The 19,772-nt window shown below is 49.1% G+C and overlaps 1 protein-coding gene across 2 annotated transcripts in view; it reads left to right on the forward strand.

Moving 5' to 3' along the window:
• Positions 1-19,772, forward strand: part of PMPCB (peptidase, mitochondrial processing subunit beta) — a 129,542-nt gene that overhangs the window by 95,454 nt on the left and 14,316 nt on the right. For both annotated transcript variants that reach the window (XM_063927007.1, XM_063927008.1), the window contains one exon: positions 1,066-1,226. In XM_063927007.1, the coding sequence (XP_063783077.1) occupies positions 1,066-1,226 (161 nt within the window). The remainder of the gene's footprint in view (positions 1-1,065; positions 1,227-19,772) is intronic.

Genomic DNA, 19,772 nt, shown 5'->3' on the forward strand with positions numbered 1-19,772 from the left:
TCCACATGATTGTACCTGTCATGCTATTATGTGCAGGTGTTCATCCTGACACTGTAATCAGTACTTGTTTAATAATAGTCTCCTATTAAAGAGACTAAAGACCTATTTGAGACCTGATTGCTGTTGGGGCAGGACGCGGCAGCTTCGTGACATCACACGCAGCCGCTGCGACCCAAAACATGCTGGGTAGCTGCATGCCACTGCTAGGCTACATAAGCAGGGAGATACTCGCCAGGTGTAAAAGCATCGCGAGCGCAGCGAGGCACCTTGCCCGAAGCATGGCGAGCCTTGTGAGGGGACACGGTGTACTAATTGGGGTTCTCGGTCACACTACGGAGAAAATGGCAACTATATTTTTTTTTTTTAAGAACTCATGTCGACATTTTGTCCTGTCGACCTACAGGCCGTGTTGACCTAGAAACCGTGTCGACCTACTTACTGTTGACCAGTAGTTGTCGACCTAAGTGTGGTCGACTCTATGATCCACACCCGAGCTTGACATGCGGAGCGGACTAGTCCTGTGCTGGGTGTCTCCCTGCATGTCAGAGATTGTGATCATAGATGTGCTGTTTTTAGCACATCTGCGATCAGCTCTGAATCACCCCCCTAAGTTCAGATGTACTATGCCTTTGAAAGAGATAAAGTAGATGAAGAAGCACCAGCCAATCCGCTCCTTACTGTCAATTGTCCACTTCAAACACAGCCTGCTACATGACAGTTAGGAGCTGATTGGCTGGTACTTTAACTATCTCCACTTTATCTCTCTCCAAAGCTTAGTACATATGCTCTTAATTCTAACTTGGCAAAATTGAGCAAAATTCACTCCTATACACCAAAACAGCTAGTGATCTCCAATGTACTATATTAAAAAGTCCCATCAATCCTATGTTTGCCCAGAGCAAGAAAAATGGATTTCATGTGCCCTATTAGGTTACAGGTGCTCATTGTCTAGGCCTGTTAACTTGCATGCCATCAGTGTTATGAATACTGGACTTTGTCACAATCGGTAGAGCCACCTCTGTGTATGACTTTTTTATTTATTTATTTTATTGTGCTTTTGATCAGAATTTATCAAGCAAACTTGCTCAGATCACCTGTCACGGAAACCTGTGCCACAGCTTCCAGTCCTTCAATACCTGTTACACGGACACTGGTCTTTGGGGCTTGTACATGGTTTGTGAACCAAACACCGTGGAAGATATGATGCACTTTGTGCAGAGAGAGTGGTAAGTGGAAACTATTTTCTAAATGAAGCTGTAACCACTTTAATAGTATGGTAATCTGCCATATACATGAGCTCCCCTCAAAAGCAAACCTTACCACCTGGAGAATTGTAAATATGACAACTCTTTGTTCCCAGGAGCTGATTGTGTGGCATCTGTGGTCAGTCCTTGTCAGAGTAAAAGTTGTGTAGATAATCTGCCTTTATTTATATGCTGATCACTCTTCTCTATATGCAGGGAGAGTCTCCCTGCTCATGTACCTTTCTTATCATATCTTTTATTACTTCAGGTGTCCTAGTTATTTTCCCCTCTGATTGTCCTTGTTACACCTCACCTTGGACAATTAATGCATTATCATCTTTTTCATTGTTCCCCAATGTTCAGATTGTTGACTGTGACATGAATTCTGTCACTGCTGAATTTACACCATTGTTATGCATTTAGAAATCGATAATTTCATTACCAAAAAATAATTATATTTAGAATAAAGTAAAAATTGTTCAGTGTAGAGGAAAAAAAATGGAGGCAGACACCAGAATATATCTCCATTGTGGTCCTACAAATTGGCTGGGAATGGCTGTCAAATACAGTAGGATAACTCCTATGTTTGCTTTTTTGGAATGTATATACAATCTTGTGGTCCTTAATGTAATAGAACCCTTTATTTTGCAGTGACATACTTTAAAAATCAAATTTCTGCAGCAGGTTACATTGGTTTCCACAGGGAAATATTGGGGTGTAGAGTGGATCTTGATCCAAAGCCACCAACAGGCTAAAGCTTTAGGCTGTCCCAGGATGCATTGGGGCCTCCTCTATAACCCTGCCTCCAGGCACTGTGAGCTCCGTTTCAGTTGGTGTCTGCAGACAGCAGGTCACTTAACAGGTGGGCTACACTGGGCAGCCCTGAAAAAGCTTTTTCTGACAGAAAATGTATTCAAAACTGGGCTGTCAGCGCTGTATGTCATGGTGACACTTCAGCTCTGCAGCTCTATCACCTCCCAAGCTGCGTCGCATACTCCCGCGACCTGTTCCTGAGTACTTGCGACGGAGACACTCCGGCTTTAGGCACACGGTCGCAGTCGTTCTCCTGGTTCGCTAAGGGTAGGAGGTAAGAGAGTTGCCCAGGCGGGACCCCGCCCTTAAATCTCATTACCGTCCACGACCTAGGGAGACGGGTTGCTGCGTGGGCACTGTCACCGAGCAAGGACCCCACTAGAACACCAGGGCAATAGAGCACAGGTCGGGTGTACTAACGCCCCATTTAATAAGGCTTGCTAGTACCTGGGGTGGAAGTCCAACATAGGGGAGTTGGCGCTTGACCTGTAGCCTCTCTCCGGCCCAGAGCGACATCTACTGTAGATTTTCCCACCCTGGAGCTGCCTCACACTCTCCCTTACTCCCTGATTGAGACGCTGGGTGCCATCTCTGGGACTGGAGGGCACGGTCTCCCTTGTAAAGCCGCCTGTATACAGCGATGTGACTTTACAAACACTTGAGTATTCTACATGTCTTTACACAGACAGTGTTAGTTAAGAAAAAGTGTACCTATTACAGGATATATTGTACAAGTATTCTGATATATACCTCAGGTCTAGGACCGTGCTGTGTTTATCTATCTATCTATCTATCTATCTATCTATCTATCTATCTATCTATATATCTATCTACGTATACTAGTCCAGTGCAGTTTTATTGTGATAATAATCATCTGCATTGCCTGTGACTGTGTGTGCCTGTATCTGTTGAGTGGTTTCAATTTCAGTGTTTCCCAGATAATTCTATCACTATATTCTGTACCCTAAGGGACTTGGTGCATCAGGGTTTTATATATATATATATATATATATATATATATATATATATATATATATATATATATATATATATAGTGCATCACAGTATTTACCTATTACGTGTATTCTACTGTGTACTCAGTCACATAATACCGGATTTATTCGCTGGTGTTGTGTACTGTGTCTACAGTCACATACTAATGGATTTATTTGCAGGTATTGTACTCTGTCTGGCTTTATCATACTAATTCGCTCTGTTGTTGCATTTGTATACAATGTCTAACAAGAAGGGCAGTAAGTCTGTGGATGCTCCTGCATCATGCAGAGCATGAGCCAAAGATTTACCAGAGGGGGAAGCTGTGTATGATGGTCTGTGTACTATGTATCATACATCTCCCAGTCAGTCTGCAGCTCCTGTAACCAAGCAGGAGCCGCCCTGGGCTGCATTCACAAACCTACTGGGTACTCTGGTAGAATGCCTTACGCCCCCTATGGGACTACCTGTGCCATTACAGCCACAAATTGTCTCTATGGTTAATCCGCCTTGGGCGGAAAATTTGTCTAACCAGTTGCAGCAATTAAATCATCCCTTGGTCAGACAAAAATCTACTCCAGGTCACTCTAGTGTCTCTGGGTCATCTAAGCGGGCTGCTTCCTCCTCTCAATCCACAAATCTCTCAGATGTTTCATCTGAAGAGGACGGAGAGCATACTGTCCTGTCAGACGCGGAATCGGGTGTTTCTGATGAGGATTCTCTATTGCAAATTGATGTCCTTGCCCTTGTGGTTGCTATTAAACAAATCCTACAAATCACTGATGATGATTCCACTACTGTGGTTAAGAAGACTGATACCGTATATACTCGAGTATAAGTCGACCCGAATATAAGCCGAGGCACCTAATTTTACCACAAAAACCTGGGAAAACTTATTGACTCAAGTATAAGCCTAGGGTGGGAAATGCAGCTCTAGCCGTACACAGCCCTCAGTGCCAGATATGCCCTCATACTGCCAGATGTGCCCCCACAGTGCCAGATATGCCCCACAGTGCCTGATGTGCCAGATATGCCCTCATGCTGCCAAATATGCCCCACAGTGCCAGATATCCCCCACAGTGCCAGATATGCCCCCTCATGCTGCCAGATATGCCCCCTCATGCTGCCAGATATGCCCCCTCATGCTGCCAGATATGCCCCCTCATGCTGCCAGATATGCCCCCTCATAGTGCCAGATATGCCCCCTCATAGTGCCACATATGTCGTCGTCCCCCAAGTGCCAAATATGCTCCCCAGTGCCTGTTACTTACCCTCCGTCGCTCCCGCGCTGTCTTCTGAAGGAGGGACACGGAGTGCACAGCACGTGCCTCTCCTGTGTCCCTCCTGCATCTCCGGCGGCCGCGGCGGGTCTATTAAAGGAAGTGCCGGTTCGTGAGCCAATCAGAGCTCACAAACGGGTACTTCCTTTAATAGACCCGCCGCTGCCACCGGAGATGCAGGAGGGACACAGGAGAGGCGCGCGCTGTGCGCTCCGTGTCCCTCCTTCACACTGCTCTCCGTGTCACACTGTTCTCCCTGCACTGACTCGAGTATAAGCCGAGGGGGCTTTTTCAGCACAAAAAAAAGTGCTGAAAAAGTCGGCTTATACTCGAGTATATACGGTATGTTTAAATGGCAGAAGGTGGTTAAAAATCTATTATCCCATTCTGACCATTTAGTAGACATCAGGCAGGAGCCCTAGTCCAATCCAGGGAAGACATTCCCTCTGTCTAAACGGGCCTTGGCTCGCTATCCTCTCCCTGCAGAGTAATGTAACATTCACCGCCGGCGGATTCTTATGTCACCCGCCTAGTGATGTCGTCCGCTCTACATGTCACCACTGTCACTTCACTGAAGGAACTGACAGATAAGCGTGTGGAGGGATGCATGAAATCTATTTTCTCTAACGTCCTAGAGGATGCTGGGGACTCCGCAAGGACCATGGGGAATAGACGGGCTCCGCAGGAGATAGGGCACTTTAAGAAAGCTTTGGATTCTGGGTGTGCACTGGCTCCTCCCTCTATGCCCCTCCTCCAGACCTCAGTTTTACACTGTGCCCAGAGGGAAATGGGTGCACTGCAGGGAGCTTCCCTGAGTTCTCTGCCTAGAAAACATTTTTGTTTGGATTTTTTTCTGTATTTTTACAGGGAGCACTGCTGGCAACAGGCTCCCTGCATCGAGGGACTGAGGAGAGAGGAGCAGACCTACTTAAATGATAGGCTCTGCTTCCTCGGCTACTGGACACCATTAGCTCCAGAGAGGGGGTGAACACAGGTTCGTCCTGGGCGTTCACTCCCAGAGCCGCGCCGCCGTTCTCCTCACAGAGCCAGAAGTAACAAAGCCAGAAGACGTCTCAGGCGGCAGAAGCCTTCAGAGCTTAACTGAGGTAACGCACAGAACCGCAGCTGTGCGTCATTGCTCTCATACACCTCACACACTCCGGTCACTGTAAGGGCGCAGGGCGCAGGGGGGGCGCCCTGGGCAGCAATATAAACACCTCTTATGGCAAAAGACTATATACATGTACAGGTGGGCACTGTACATGTATATAAAAGAGCCCCCGCCATATTTTAATAACTTTGAGCGGGACAGAATCCCGCCGCCGAGGGGGCAGGGCTTCTCCCTCAGCACTCACCAGCGCCATTTTCTCTCCACAGCACCGCTGAGAGGAAGCTCCCCGGACTCTCCCCTGCTTTACACACGGTGAAAGGGGGTTTTGAAGGAGAGGGGGGGGGGGCACATATTTGGCGTTTTATTACTACACAGCGCTTCTGGGAAAAGGCATTCTGTGTTTTTCTTTCCAGGGGTATAGCGCTGGGGTGTGTGCTGGCATACTCTCTCTCTGTCTCTCCAAAGGGCCTTAAAGTGGATACTGTCTTCAGAAAAGAGTTTCCCTGTGTGGGTGAAGTGTGTCGGTACGCGTGTGTCGACATGTTTGACGAGGAAGGCTCGCTTAATGTGGAGGGGGAGTGCTTGAATGTCAGATCGCCATCGGCAACGCCGACACCGGAATGGGTGGATATGCTGAATGTCTTAAATGCAAATGTAAATCTACTGCATAAAAGGTTAGACAAGGCTGAAGCTAGGGATCAGTCAGGTAGCCAGACTATGCCTGTCCCTGTGGCGCCAGGACCTTCGGGGTCTCAGAAGCGCACCATATCCCAGATCGATGACACAGATACCGACACGGATACTGACTCTAGTGTCGACTATGAAGATGCAAAATTACATCCGAGGGTGGCAAAAGGTATTCGGTACATGATTATTGCCATTAAAGAGGTTTTGCTTATTACTGAGGAACCCCCTGTCCCTGACACGAGGGTACATATGTATAAATGGAAAAAGCCTGAGGTCACTTTTCCGTCCTCATTTGAGCTAAGCGAATTGTGCGAAAAGGCTTGGGAATCTCCAGATAGGAGACTGCACGTTCCCAAAAGGATTCTTATGGCGTATCCCTTTCCACAAACGGATAGGATACGATGGGAATCTTCGCCTAAAATAGACAAGGCGCTGACACGCTTATCCAAAAAGGTGGCACTACCTTCTCAGGATACAGCTTCCCTCAAGGATCCTGCTGATCGCAAGCAGGAAATTACCATGAAGCACATTTACACACATTCAGGTACTATTGTTAGACCGGCTATGGCGTCGGCCTGGGTTTGTAGTGCTGTCGTGGCATGGGCAGATTCCTTATCTACGGAGATTGACACCTTAGATAGGGATGCCATTTTTTTTTTTTAAATCAAGTAATTTTTTATTGAGTTTTGTAACACATTGACACAACAAGACAAAGCAACAACATTGAAATAAACTATAACAATTGCCATCAATAAACAGGTATTTTCAGATCACAGTTCGGTGTGCGTGTTAATTCTTTTCGCATGTGCGTACACGACATAGAATATCAATATTATTACGAATGTCGCTCAAGTGCTCAATACCTGCCCGCCCAGCCATGTGCTACTCCAGCGATCCCACATCTCCGTAAATCGAGAGGTGGAACCCCGTATTTTATACATATGCCTCTCATGACGAATTACCTCGTTCACCAACGCCCTCCAGTGCTCTACCCTAGGCACATCTGCCGAGAACCAGACCCTAGCAATAACAACTTTTGCCAGCGTAGTGAGACACAGGACATATTTATACAGTAAGACAGAGTGTGTTTCCTCAAGATCTAACCCAAACAAGCATATACCAGGATCTAATGTAGGGAGGGACGGTGCTGTCATGATCACATCACTCCACACTTTACGCCAAAAAAGGGAAATCTCAGGGCAATCCCACAGTAAGTGCCAAAATCCGGCATCGGCTGCCCGACACCTGGGGCAGTTAGAATCTTCCCTAAGACCAGCCCTCTGCATAGTAACTGGAGTACGATAGGCCCTGTGTAAAATATAGAAAAAAACCTGCTTATATCTTATACACGGCGTAGTGTATCTAAGGGAGCTCATAATCTGGAGCCACTGCTCATGGGACAAGCGCCCCAAATCAGTCTCCCATTTAATACGGAGATTATTTAATAGATCGGGGTAGCTTCTATTATTTAAAGCAGCATATATGGTAGACACCCTCCCCCTCTGACTCAGAGAAGTAAGCATCGTCCTAACAGGTGAGTCAACAATCAGTGGTGGGCCATGAGGGAATTGAGTTTGTACAGCATGTCTAAGCCGAAAATACCGGAACAGAGCAGTATTAGGTACATCAAATTCGATCTTCAGTTGCTGAAATGACTTCAGCACTCCATCGTGGTACAGCTGACCCAGCGCCACGACACCCCTAGCAATCCATATATTATCTAGCGACATCTCATATAGCTCAGGGTATGCACTATTGAACCACAATGGAGTACCGGCATCATGTCCCTCCCAATCATATAAAGTGTGTGCATAGCGCCAGATGAGCAAGGCTTGACGCAACAGGGGAGGCAAGCCAGGCGCTGAGATACCAGAGAGGAGAAGCTGAAGAGGAGAAAGAGAGAAAGTAGGAGAGCACTCCGCCCGCTCAGCCAGAAACCCCCTCACCGTAGTACCTAGAGAATCCCCGATCCATTCACTCAGATGAGACAGCTGAGTCGCTACATAGTATAGTCTGAGATCAGGGAGACTTGCCCCGCCGGACATCTGAGATCTGCATAATGTCCTGATAGAGACTCTCGCTGGCCTGCCACCCCATATAAATGAGGACAGAACGCCCTCTATAACAGTAAAGATCTTCTTGGGGAGGTATACCGGAGAATTGTGTAGAGCATAAAGGAATTTTGGCTGCATTACCATTTTAAATAGATTAACCCGACCCAGGACAGACAACGGTAGTTTTTTCCAGCTATGAGCCTTCTCTTTAAATGTCGCTAGAATGGGGTCAATATTTTGGGCCACATAGCTACGCGCCATAGGAGTAATCCAGATGCCTAAATACTTGAACCGCAATGTCCATTGCAAAGGATACGCCCCCTGTGTATTTTCCGGGAGAAGGCCAGAGATGGGGAAAATGTGGGATTTGTCCCAGTTAATTAGTAGACCGGAAAAGATACCAAAATTTTCCACTACCTGTAACACTGCTTGTAGGGAGTCATCAGAGTCTTGCAAAAAAAGAAGCATGTCATCCGCGTATAGCGCTACCACATCCACATGACCCCCAATCTCAACGCCCCTGACCCTACCATTACTGCGCAGCAGGCCGGCCAACGGCTCCACGGCGATTGCAAACAGTGCAGGAGATAGGGGGCAACCCTGTCGAGTGCCCCTCTCCAACGCAAAAAGCTCAGACGTGAAACCATTAGCCGTCACCCGAGCCACAGGCAAGGAATACAACAACTGGATAAAGCTAATAAATCGAGGGCCAAAAGCAAATTTCTCCAGCACCCCCCACAGGTACCTCCATTCTACGGAGTCGAACGCTTTGGCCGCATCAAGGGACACCACCACCGCGTCCGACCCCACCACATCACCCCTCTGGAGATGACAGAACAGTCTACGCAAATTTTGGGCCGTGGACTTACCTGGCATAAAGCCAGTCTGGTCCGGGTGAATTATTGTTGCAATTACCAAATTCAATCGAGATGCCAAGATTTTTGCCAGTATCTTGACATCAGTATTGAGGAGGGAAATGGGTCGATAAGACTCGGGGAGCAGGGGGTCCTTCCCTGGTTTCAACAGGACAATTATATTGGCCTCGGCCATAGAGCGCGGGAGAGCCCTACCCTCTAAGAGTAAGTCAAACAATTGTAGGAGATAGGGGGCAAAAAACGTACTGTATTTTTTATAGACTTCCCCCGGAAGCCCATCGGATCCCGGTGCCTTAGACGCCGGGAGAGACAGGATCGCAGCCTCCACTTCTTCCAACGTGATAGGTGCATCCAAAGCCCCCGAGTCCTCCCGGGACAAGCATGGCAAGGTCAACTGGGCCAAAAAATCCCGAAGCTGATCGTCAGAGTAACTGGCTCGGGAGGCATAGAGCGAGGAATAATAACTACGGAACGTCTCCGCCACCATTGATCCAGAGTAACACAATTGGCCAGCAGAGTTCTTCACACACTGAATTACAGTTCTAGGGGAATCGGACCGGGCCAAAAAAGCCAAGTAGCTGCCATTCATCTCCGCCCGAAAATACTGCTCATGTCCTGCAAAAAGGAGTCTACGCCTGGATTTCTCAAATAAACAATCCGACCACTCGCTCTGCGCGCTCTTCCACAACAGCTCATCAGATCGCAGATGGGTAATAAGGTATTGAGACTCCAACTGCCGGCACAAAGATTCCAACCGCACCTCTTCCCTCTTACTAAACGCTTTAACTTCAGAGATCCGCTTTATAAAGGAGCCTCGCAAAAACGCTTTAAAAGCATCATGTTTTAGCGGCAGATCACTGAATAGTAAATTGTCTTCCTGGAACCCTTCCCAAGCGGCAATCAGGTCTGCACCCTCCCCCAGCAAAGTCAACCAAAAGGGGTTAAGCTTCCACATTTTTGCACCCCGCTCCCAACCAATATTAACTGTAACTAAAACAGGAGAGTGATCCGATATACCCCTAGGGAGATAATCTACCGCCAGCACGTCCGGGGACAGATCAGGAGAAACCAAAACCAAGTCAATACGGGAAAAAGCATGATGGGTAGCGGACTGACAGGAGAAGTGAGTAGCTGTGGGATTACGACATCTCCATACATCCTCCAGCCCCAGCTCCCCCACCAGTCTTGCGAACGGGGTAGGGGACGCTAGGGGAGGGGAGGACGCAACAGACTCCCTCCACCTGTCCATACCACCATCCATAACATTGTTGAAATCCCCTAGGCATATTACAGGGGTAGCAGGGGACCGGGCCAGGAATCGGGCAGCATGACGGAGAACCTCATTATTATATGGCGGGGGGACATATACTGCTAATACATGGAACAATCTGCAGTTGATATGGGCTCGTAGGAAGACGTATCTGCCATATTGGTCAGTTTCACAGTCATCCAGGTGAAATTGTACGGACTTTCTAATCATTACAGAAACGCCTCTGGCACTGCTAGAGAAAGTGGAATGATACACGTGACTAACCCATGGTTTTTTAAGTGCCAACACCCTACCTCCATGCAAATGTGTTTCAGAAAGACAAATTATGTCCGCCTGGTATTTTTTAACCTGAGTCAGGACCAACGATCTTTTAATTTTCTCATTCAATCCCCGAACATTCCAGCTGAGCAGACGAAGCCCCTCAGAAACAGCAGACATGGAAATTATAGAAGGAAGGTGCAACAGGATAGATTAAAGAGACATACATCAAAACCTGGCATCGCAGCAGAGCAAGGCTGAGCAAACAATAAACAGGGACAAGAGCAACCAGTCCCCCTACGCCCCAGGAGACAAAAGAGCACAGAGCAGTATCGTACGGATATAGCGTGTCATTGCACAGTACGCACAGAACTAAAAAGTGATGGCTTAGAAAAAAACAAACTAACCCCCCCCGCACCCACCCTGTATCACCTCGCAAACTTAAGGCATACCTGGATCCCATAACTCCCATTAAGTAACCAAACTAAGGGATAAGGGCCTAACCAAAGAACCTTAGGAAAAGCCCCTACACTATTTTCGGCAAGAGCTCTCCACAACTTGTAGAAAGAAGTAGTACCCCAACCCTGAAAAAAAAAAAGAAAAAACAACATAGCTAGGCACATGCCCCATTATAAAGCATCAAACAGTAGTAAAACAATGTGGGGCTGACCGTTACCGCCATATCATAACGATGCATAGCAAGCAATACCATAATTTTGCCCCATTTCTATTCGCCCCACATCGCATATATCCCCACAGTGCATTTATATTCACAGGAATATGCATCAGATAAATAGAAACAGCGGTGCAAGAAGAATGAAATCAACATCTGAGCAACAACACATCATCAAGGAGAACGTGGTTGACGTTCCAGCCATGCACCAGCATCTTGAGGAGATGTAAAAAAATGAGTGGTGTTGTTAAGCACCACCCGCAACTTGGCTGGAAACAGCATAGCATATTGTATATTGCGGTCTCTGAGCTGACGCTTGACGTGAATAAATTGAGATCGGCTCTTTTGCACCTCCAGGGCAAAATCAGGAAATACGGAAATATTATGTCCATCTTGTTGAATAGGGCCCTTTGTTCGGGCCAGACGGAGCACCGCATCACGGTCCTTGAAATGCAGGAAGCGTGCAATAAATGTTCTAGCCGGGGCCCCCGGCGGCGGCGGCCTAGGTGGAAGCCTGTGCGCCCTCTCCACCGCAAATTGAGAGGTAAATGCCTCCTTGCCAAATAGATCAATAAGCCACCCTTCAAGAAATGACTCCGGGGAGGTGCCCTCCGCTCTCTCGGGGAGCCCGACAAACCGGACGTTGTTGCGCCGCAATCTCCCTTCTATATCTGACATTTTAGCCTGCATAGATGTCACTTGGGTAGACAGGTCCGCCACCTTCAACTGCAAGGGTGGAGCAGCATCCTCCAAAGCCGATATCCGATGTTCAGTTTCACCCACTCGCTCTCGGATCTTCTGCATATCCTGCCTTAGCAGAGAAACATCCATTTGTACTTGCCCAATCCGGTCCGTGACCCTCTGCTCGGACGCAGAAATTGCCTGCAATATTTGCTGGGTAGAATGCACCTGTTCATCATGGTCAGAGGTGTCCCCCTCGGCCGTCGGCGAGGGCGGGCCGGCCTCACCCCGCTTTGTCGAAGTGGATGCCTGCTGTGGTCTGGCAAATTTCTCCAGTTTCGCAGCAGCGTTAGCTGCACTCTGTCCTCCCCTCACCATGGTATCCCTGAACGGGAATGCAGATCCGGAGGAGTATTACAGCAGGTTCTGCACAAGAGTCAGGACAGAGATGGCACCCCAATAAACGGAGCAAGTATGTGGGCACACTGCAGATAATCAGGAAGCAGGTGTATGTTGTAGAAATTGCAGCAGAGTGAAAGCTGAGTCAGGGGCACCCAAGCTGTCCCCACAGGATAACAGGCAGCTAATGTAGGGCAGCTGGCTCCAGTGAAATGTATATAGTCCATCCAAAAAAGGGCACTGTGGACAGGTATTAAGCCCAAGAGGGAAACAGGATGGCAACCACAGTCATCGCACCGCACAGCACCTCAGGGGGAGAAGGAGCAGCAGGACTGAAAATGGCGGCTTTTCGCGGGCTTTTTCGCCCGTACTCGGTCTCCAGCGTCACCGCAGTGGGGCCCCAGGCATGCACCTCCACTGGACCCAGCAGACGACAGGGCCCTCCTCTCTGTAGTCCCCCAGCCGGAGGACCAGCGCTCAGACACCGCCGGGTGCGCGGACACGCGCCGCTCCCGGAGCTCCGACGGCGGCCGTCGGAGGGGTAGGGAGCCGGGGACCACGCTGGAAGGTCCACAACAGCACACCCGCGCCGCTCACCGGATCAGCAAGGGCAGCAGCAAAGGCAGCACACATTCAGGGGCCAGCTGGCAGGGAACAGGATCCACAGGTTGGGGTAAAAAGGATGGGTTTGCAGGATTTTAGTGGAGAGCTAAGGCTGCACACAGCTACTCCATGCCGATCCAAGCCACGCCAGATAGGGATGCCATTTTAATGACCATAGAGCATATCAGAGATGCTGCCTTATATATGAGAGATGCTCAAAGAGACATTTGTTTATTAAGCTCCAGAATAAATGCTATGTCTATTTCTGCTAGGCGGCTCTTGTTGACCCGACAGTGGACGAGAGATGCCGATTCAAAGCGGCATATGGAGTCCTTGCCTTACAAGGGGGAGGAGTTGTTTGGAGACGGCCTCTCGGACCTTGTCTCTACTGCTACGGCTGGTAAGTCAAATTTCTTACCTTATGTCCCCCCGCAGCATACAAAAAAGGCACCTCATTATCAAATGCAGTCCTTTCGTTCCAATAAGAGCAAGAAGGTACGGGGATCGTCCTTTGTTGCCAGAGGTAAAGGCAAGGGAAAAAAGCTGCACACAGCTAGTTCCCAGGAGCAGAAGTCCTCCCCTGCATCTGCAAAGTCCACCGCATGACGCTGGGGCTTCCCGGGGGGAGGCAGATCTAGTGGGGGCACGTCTTCGGTTTTTCAGCCACGTCTGGGTTCGCTCGCAGGTGGATCCCTGGGCATTAGAGATTGTTTCTCAGGGATACAAGCTGGAATTCGAAGACTTGCCTCCTCGCCGGTTTTTCAAATTGGCTCTGCCGACTTCCCCGTCAGAGAGGGAGCTAGTGTTAGCCGCAATCCAAAAATTGTATATTCAACAGGTGATAGTCACAGTTCCTCACCTCTAGCAAGGAGAGGGATATTACTCAACCCTGTTTGTGGTCCCGAAACCGGATGGTTCGGTCAGACCCTTTTTAAATCTAAAATCCCTGAACCTGTACTTGAAGAGGTTCAAGTTCAAAATGGAATCACTCAGGGCGGTCATCGCCAGCCTGGAGGGGGGGGAATGGATGGTGTCCCTGGACATAAAGGATGCATACCTTCATGTTCCGATTTTCCCCCCTCACCAGGCGTTCCTGAGATTTGCAGTACAGGACTGTCACTACTAATTTCAGACGTTGCCGTTTGGGCTTTCCACGGCCCCGAGAATTTTCACCAAGGTAATGGCGGAAATGATGGTGCTCGAAGTCCCAGCTAGTGCCTGCAACGCGTCTGACCTTTTTGGGCCTGATTCTAGACACAGACCAGAAAAAGGTTTTTCTTCCGATGGAAAAGGTCAGGAACCTATTAAAGCCAAAAAAGGTTTCAGTGCATCATTGCACATGGGTTCTGGGGAAGATGGTGGCTTCATACGAGGCCATCCCCTTCGGCAGGTTCCATGCGAGGACTTTTCAATGGGACCTCTTGGACAAGTGGTCCGGGTCCCATTTACAAATGCATCAACGAATCACCCTGTCTCCCAGGACCAGGGTATCTCTCCTGTGGTGGCTGCACAGTGCTCACCTACTGGAGGGTCGCCGGTTCGGCATTCAGGACTGGGTCCTGGTGACCACGGACGCAAGCCTCCGAGGCTGGGGAGCAGTCACACTGGGAAGAAATTTCCAAGGTCTCTGGTCAAATCTAGAGACTTGTCTTCACATCAACGTCCTGGAGTTGAGGGCCATATACAACGCCCTACGTCAAGCAGAGGAATTGCTTCGGGAAAAACCGGTTCTGATTCAGTCAGACAATGTCACGGCAGTGGCTCATATAAACCGCCAAGGCGGAACAAGGAGCAGAGTGGCCATGGCAGAACCGACCAGGATTCTACGCTGGGCGGAAGGCCATGTAAGCGCGCTATCAGCAGTGTTCATCCCGGGGGTGGACAACTGGGAGGCGGACTTCCTCAGCAGACACGACCTGCATCCGGGAGAGTGGGGGCTTCATCAGGAAGTCTTCGCACAGATCACGAGTCGGTGGGGACTGCCTCAGATAGACATGATGGCATCCCGTCTCAACAAAAAGCTAAAGCGGTATTGCGCCAGGTCAAGAGACCCTCAGGCGGTAGCAGTAGACGCTCTGGTGACACCTTGGGTGTTCAGATCGGTCTATGTGTTTCCCCTTCTTCCTCTCATACCCAAGGTGTTGAGAATAATAAGAATAAGCAGGGTCAGAACAATCCTCGTTCCAGATTGGCCAAGGAGGACTTGGTATCCGGAGCTGCAAGAGTTGCTCACAGAAGAACCGTGGCCTCTTCCTCTAAGGCAGGACCTGCTGCAGCAGGGGCCCTGTCTGTTCCAAGACTTACCGCGGCTGCGTTTGACGGCATGGCGGTTGAACGCCGGATCCTAGCGGAAAAAGGGATTCCGGAGGAGGTCATTCCTACCCTGATCAAGGCTAGGAAGAACGTGACATTGAAACATTATCACCGTATATGGCGAAAATATGTTTTTTGGTGTGAGGCCAGAGCTGCTCCTACGGAGGAGTTCCATTTGGGCCATCTCCTTCACTTTCTTCAAACAGGAGTGAATTTGGGTCTAAAATTAGGGTCCATAAAGGTCCAAATTTCGGCCTTATCTATTTTCTTTCAGAGAGAATTGGCCTCTCTTCCTGAAGTACAGACTTTTGTGAAGGGGGTGCTGCATATTCAGCCTCCTTTTGTACCTCCGGTGGCGCCTTGGGATCTTAACGTGGTATTACGTTTTCTCAAGTCACCTTGGTTTGAACCACTCACTACAGTGGAGTTGAAATGCCTCACGTGGAAAGTGGTCATGTTGTTGGCATTAGCTTCGGCAAGGCGTGTTTCAGAATTGGCGGCTTTATCACATAAAAGCCCATACTTGGTTTTTCACGTGGATAGGGCAGAGTTGAGGACTCGTCCTCAATTTCTGTCAAAAAGTGGTTTCATCTTTTCATGTGAACCAACCTATTGTCATGCCTGTGGCTACACGGGACTTGGAGGATTCCGAGTCCCTGGATGTGGTCAGGGCTTTGAAGATTTATGTGACCAGAACGGCTAGGATCAGGAAGACTGAAGCTCTGTTTGTTCTGTATGCGGCCAACAAGGTTGGCGCTCCTGCTTCAAAGCAGACTATTGCTCGCTGGATCTGTAACACGATTCAGCAGGCGCATTCTACGGCAGGATTGCCATTGCCTAAATCGGTTAAGGCCCATTCCACTAGGAAGGTGGGCTCTACCTGGGCGGCTGCCCGAGGGGTCTCGGCATTACAGTTGTGCCGAGCAGCTACTTGGTCGGGGTCAAACATCTTTGCAAAGTTCTATAAGTTTGATACCCTGGCTGAGGAGGACCTTCTGTTTGCTCAATCGGTGCTGCAGAGTCATCTGCACTCTCCCGCCCGTTTGGGAGCTTTGGTATAATACCCATGGTCCTTACGGAGTCCCCAGCATCCTCTAGGACGTTAGAGAAAATAAGATTTTACTTACCGGTAAATCTATTTCTCGTAGTCCGTAGAGGATGCTGGGCGCCCGTCCCAAGTGCGGACTTCTTCTGCAAGACTTGTATATAGTTATTGCTTACATAAGGGTTATGTTATAGTTTTATCGGTTGAACCGAGGCTATGTTGTTGTTCATACTGTTAACTGGGTAGTTTATCACAAGTTATACGGTGTGATTGGTGTGGCTGGTATGAATCTCGCCCTTAGATTTACAAAAATCCTTCCTCGTACTGTCCATCTCCTCTGGGCACAGTTTCCCTAACTGAGGTCTGGAGGAGGGGCATAGAGGGAGGAGCCAGTGCACACCCAGAAACCAAAGCTTTCTTAAAGTGCCCTATCTCCTGCGGAGCCTGTCTATTCCCCATGGTCCTTACGGAGTCCCCAGCATCCTCTACGGACTACGAGAAATAGATTTACCGGTAAGTAAAATCTTATTTACTCCCTTACAGGTGCTGTACTTAGACCCACTATTGCGGCCTCTTGGGCTGCAAAAGGAATTGAAGCATGGGTTCAGGCATTAGAGGAAAAGCTGCCCGAGGATATATTTGACAATGCCAGACAATTCCTGTCTCATATTACCACCGCCGCCTATTACATACAGGAGGCGTCCTCTGAGGTGGGTGTGTTGGCAGCCAAGGCGTCGACAACGTCTGTCCCGGCTTGCCGTATTCTGTGGTTGAGGTTATGGAAGGTGGACCTAGACTCCAAAAAGACCTTGGAAGTACTACACTTTAAGGGGGACATTTTGTTTGGGGAAGACCTAAATAAAATTGTGTCTGAATTGGCGGCTGCTAAAACTGCCTTTCTCCCAAATGCTAATCCTTCTGCACAGAAGGCTAAAGGTACCACTTTTCGTTCCATTCGGCCTCAAGGGAAAGCAAAAGGTCAGACATACCCGAGACAGTCTCGTGCTCCCAAAACCACTAAGCCTAAGGCAAAGCAGTACTGGGCGGCCCGTCAGCCTGCTTCTAAACAAGACAAGCCTGCCGCATGACTGGGCGAGCCTCCCCCTGGGGGACCCCAGGGTGGGAGGCCGACTTCTGCAGTTCACCCAGGTCTGGTTAATGACTACTTCAGTTGCATGGGTGCGAGAAGTTGTCTCTCACGGGTACGCAGTCTCCACCAAGAGATGTCCCCCTCACCAGTTTTGCACCATGGTTCTCCCTTCAGATCTGTTAAAGGCGCAAGCTTTGCAAAAGGTTGTGAGTTCTCTACTGAATACAAGAGTGGTAGCGCCGGTTCCTCTGACCCAGAGAGGCAGAGTTTACTACTCAACCCTGTTTCTAGTTCCAAAACCGAATGTTTTTTTTCCAGCCTATACTCAACCTCAAATCACTAAACAAGTTTGTGAGAGTGTCCAAGTTCCGTATGGAAACACTGCACTTAATTATACTGGCTATGAACCTGGAGACTATATGGTATCCCTGGATATACAGGATGTGTACCTGCATATACCTATCGCCATGTCGCATCCGCAGCATCTGCGGTTTGCTATTGGCATCCTCCACTATCAGTTCCAGGCTCTGCTATCTGGACTGGCTACAGCTCCTCGGATCTTCACCAAGGTCCTGGTCATAATGACGGCACATCTCCGTCGCCAGGGAGTGAGGATCCTGCCATATCTGGATGACTTGCTGATTCTGGCAAACTTCCACGATGTCCTTCTCAGTCATCTACAACTGACAGTAAGCTTCCTACAAGCCAACGGGAAGCTCATCAATTGGAAGAAATCCTCGGTGGTCCCAGCATGGTGCACCTGGGGGCACTCCTGGACACACACAGTCAACAACTGTTTCTGTCTCCAGAAAAGTCCTGAGACTTCAAGACAGGATAAGATGCTTCCTTTTTCGCCCGAAAGTGTCGATACACTCTGCGATGCAAGTACTTGGCCTGATGGTGTTGGCATTCGACATGGTAGAGTACACTCAATTTAATTCTCTCCCTCTGCAAGGTTAATCCTTTCCAAGTGGGATGGCCTATCTCATCGGATTAGATCTCACATGATCACTTTGACTCCGGAGGTTAGTCTGTCGCTGGCCTGGTGGCTACAGGACCAGCAATTGTGCAGGGGACGTCCCTTCTGGATCCCTGACTGGATCCTGCTGACATTGGACGCCAGTCTGAAGGGATGGGGTGCGGTGTTGGAGCAACACTCTGTCAGGGTCGCTGGACCAAGGAGGAGTCACTCCTCCCAATAAACATTCTGGAGTTGCGGGTGGTGTTCAATGCATTGACTTTCGCCCTGCCTCTGGTACAGAACAGGCCGGTTCAAGTACGGTCAGACAATGCCACTATGGTGGCATACATAAACCATCAAGGCAGCACTCGAAACCGTATGGCTATGATGGAAGTGTCAAAAATCCTTTGTTGGGTGGAACGCCATCTGCCAGCAATATCGGCAGTGTTCATTCCAGGTGTCCTAAACTGGGAAGCGGACTTCCTCAGTCCCCAGGACATGCACGCCGGAGAGTGGTGTCTTCATTTGGAAGTCTTTCAACTCCTAGTGGACAAGTGGGGCCTACCAGACGTAGACTTGATGGCGTCTCGATACAATCGCAAGGTTCCTGTCTTTGGATCAAGGACCAGGGATCCTCAAGCAGCGTTCGTGGATGCACTGACAATTCCATGGAACTTTCGGCTGCCCTACGTGTTCCCTCCAGTGTCACTGCTGCCCTGGGTCCTGCGGAAGTTCAAACAAGAAGGAGGATTTCTACTTCTAGTCGCTCCAGTGTAGCCCAGATGGCATTGGTTCTCAGACCTGTAGGGTCTATCGGCAGAGCGTCCTCTTCTACTTCCTCAGCACCCAGACATCCCCGTACAGGGCCCTTGACTTTTTTTCCGGACCTGGCCAGGGTGGCTTTGATGGCGTGGCTCTTGAGGCATCACTCCTGAGAGCCAAGGGATTCTCTGAGAAGGTCATCCAAACTATGTTAAAAGCCTGCAAACCAGCATCTGCTTGGATTTGTTACATGGTCTGGAATTCTTACTTCACCTGGTGTTCTGATGAGAATTATGATGCATACACATTCAGAACTTCCAGAACTCTGGCTTTTCTGCAAAGAGGCCTGGACTTGGGCCTTCGTCTGGCCTCCCTCAAGGTTCACACATCTGCCTTGTCGGTATGGTTTCAGAGAAAAATTGCCTCTATACCTACCGTTCATTCAGGGTGTCTTATGGATTCAGCCTCCCTATGTCTCTCCTGTGGCTCCATGGGATCTGTCTGTTGTCCTGAATGCCCTGCAAGATTCTACATTTGAACCTCTTGAGACGGTGGACCTTAAATGGCTCACGGCCAAGGTCTTGTTTTTACTGGCTATTGCCTCTGCAAGAAGGGTGTTGGACTTGGGCGCCTTGTCCTGTCGTCCACCCTTTCTAATAT

This window comes from Pseudophryne corroboree, chromosome 6, assembly GCF_028390025.1.
Source record: "Pseudophryne corroboree isolate aPseCor3 chromosome 6, aPseCor3.hap2, whole genome shotgun sequence".
Taxonomy (NCBI): domain Eukaryota; kingdom Metazoa; phylum Chordata; class Amphibia; order Anura; family Myobatrachidae; genus Pseudophryne; species Pseudophryne corroboree.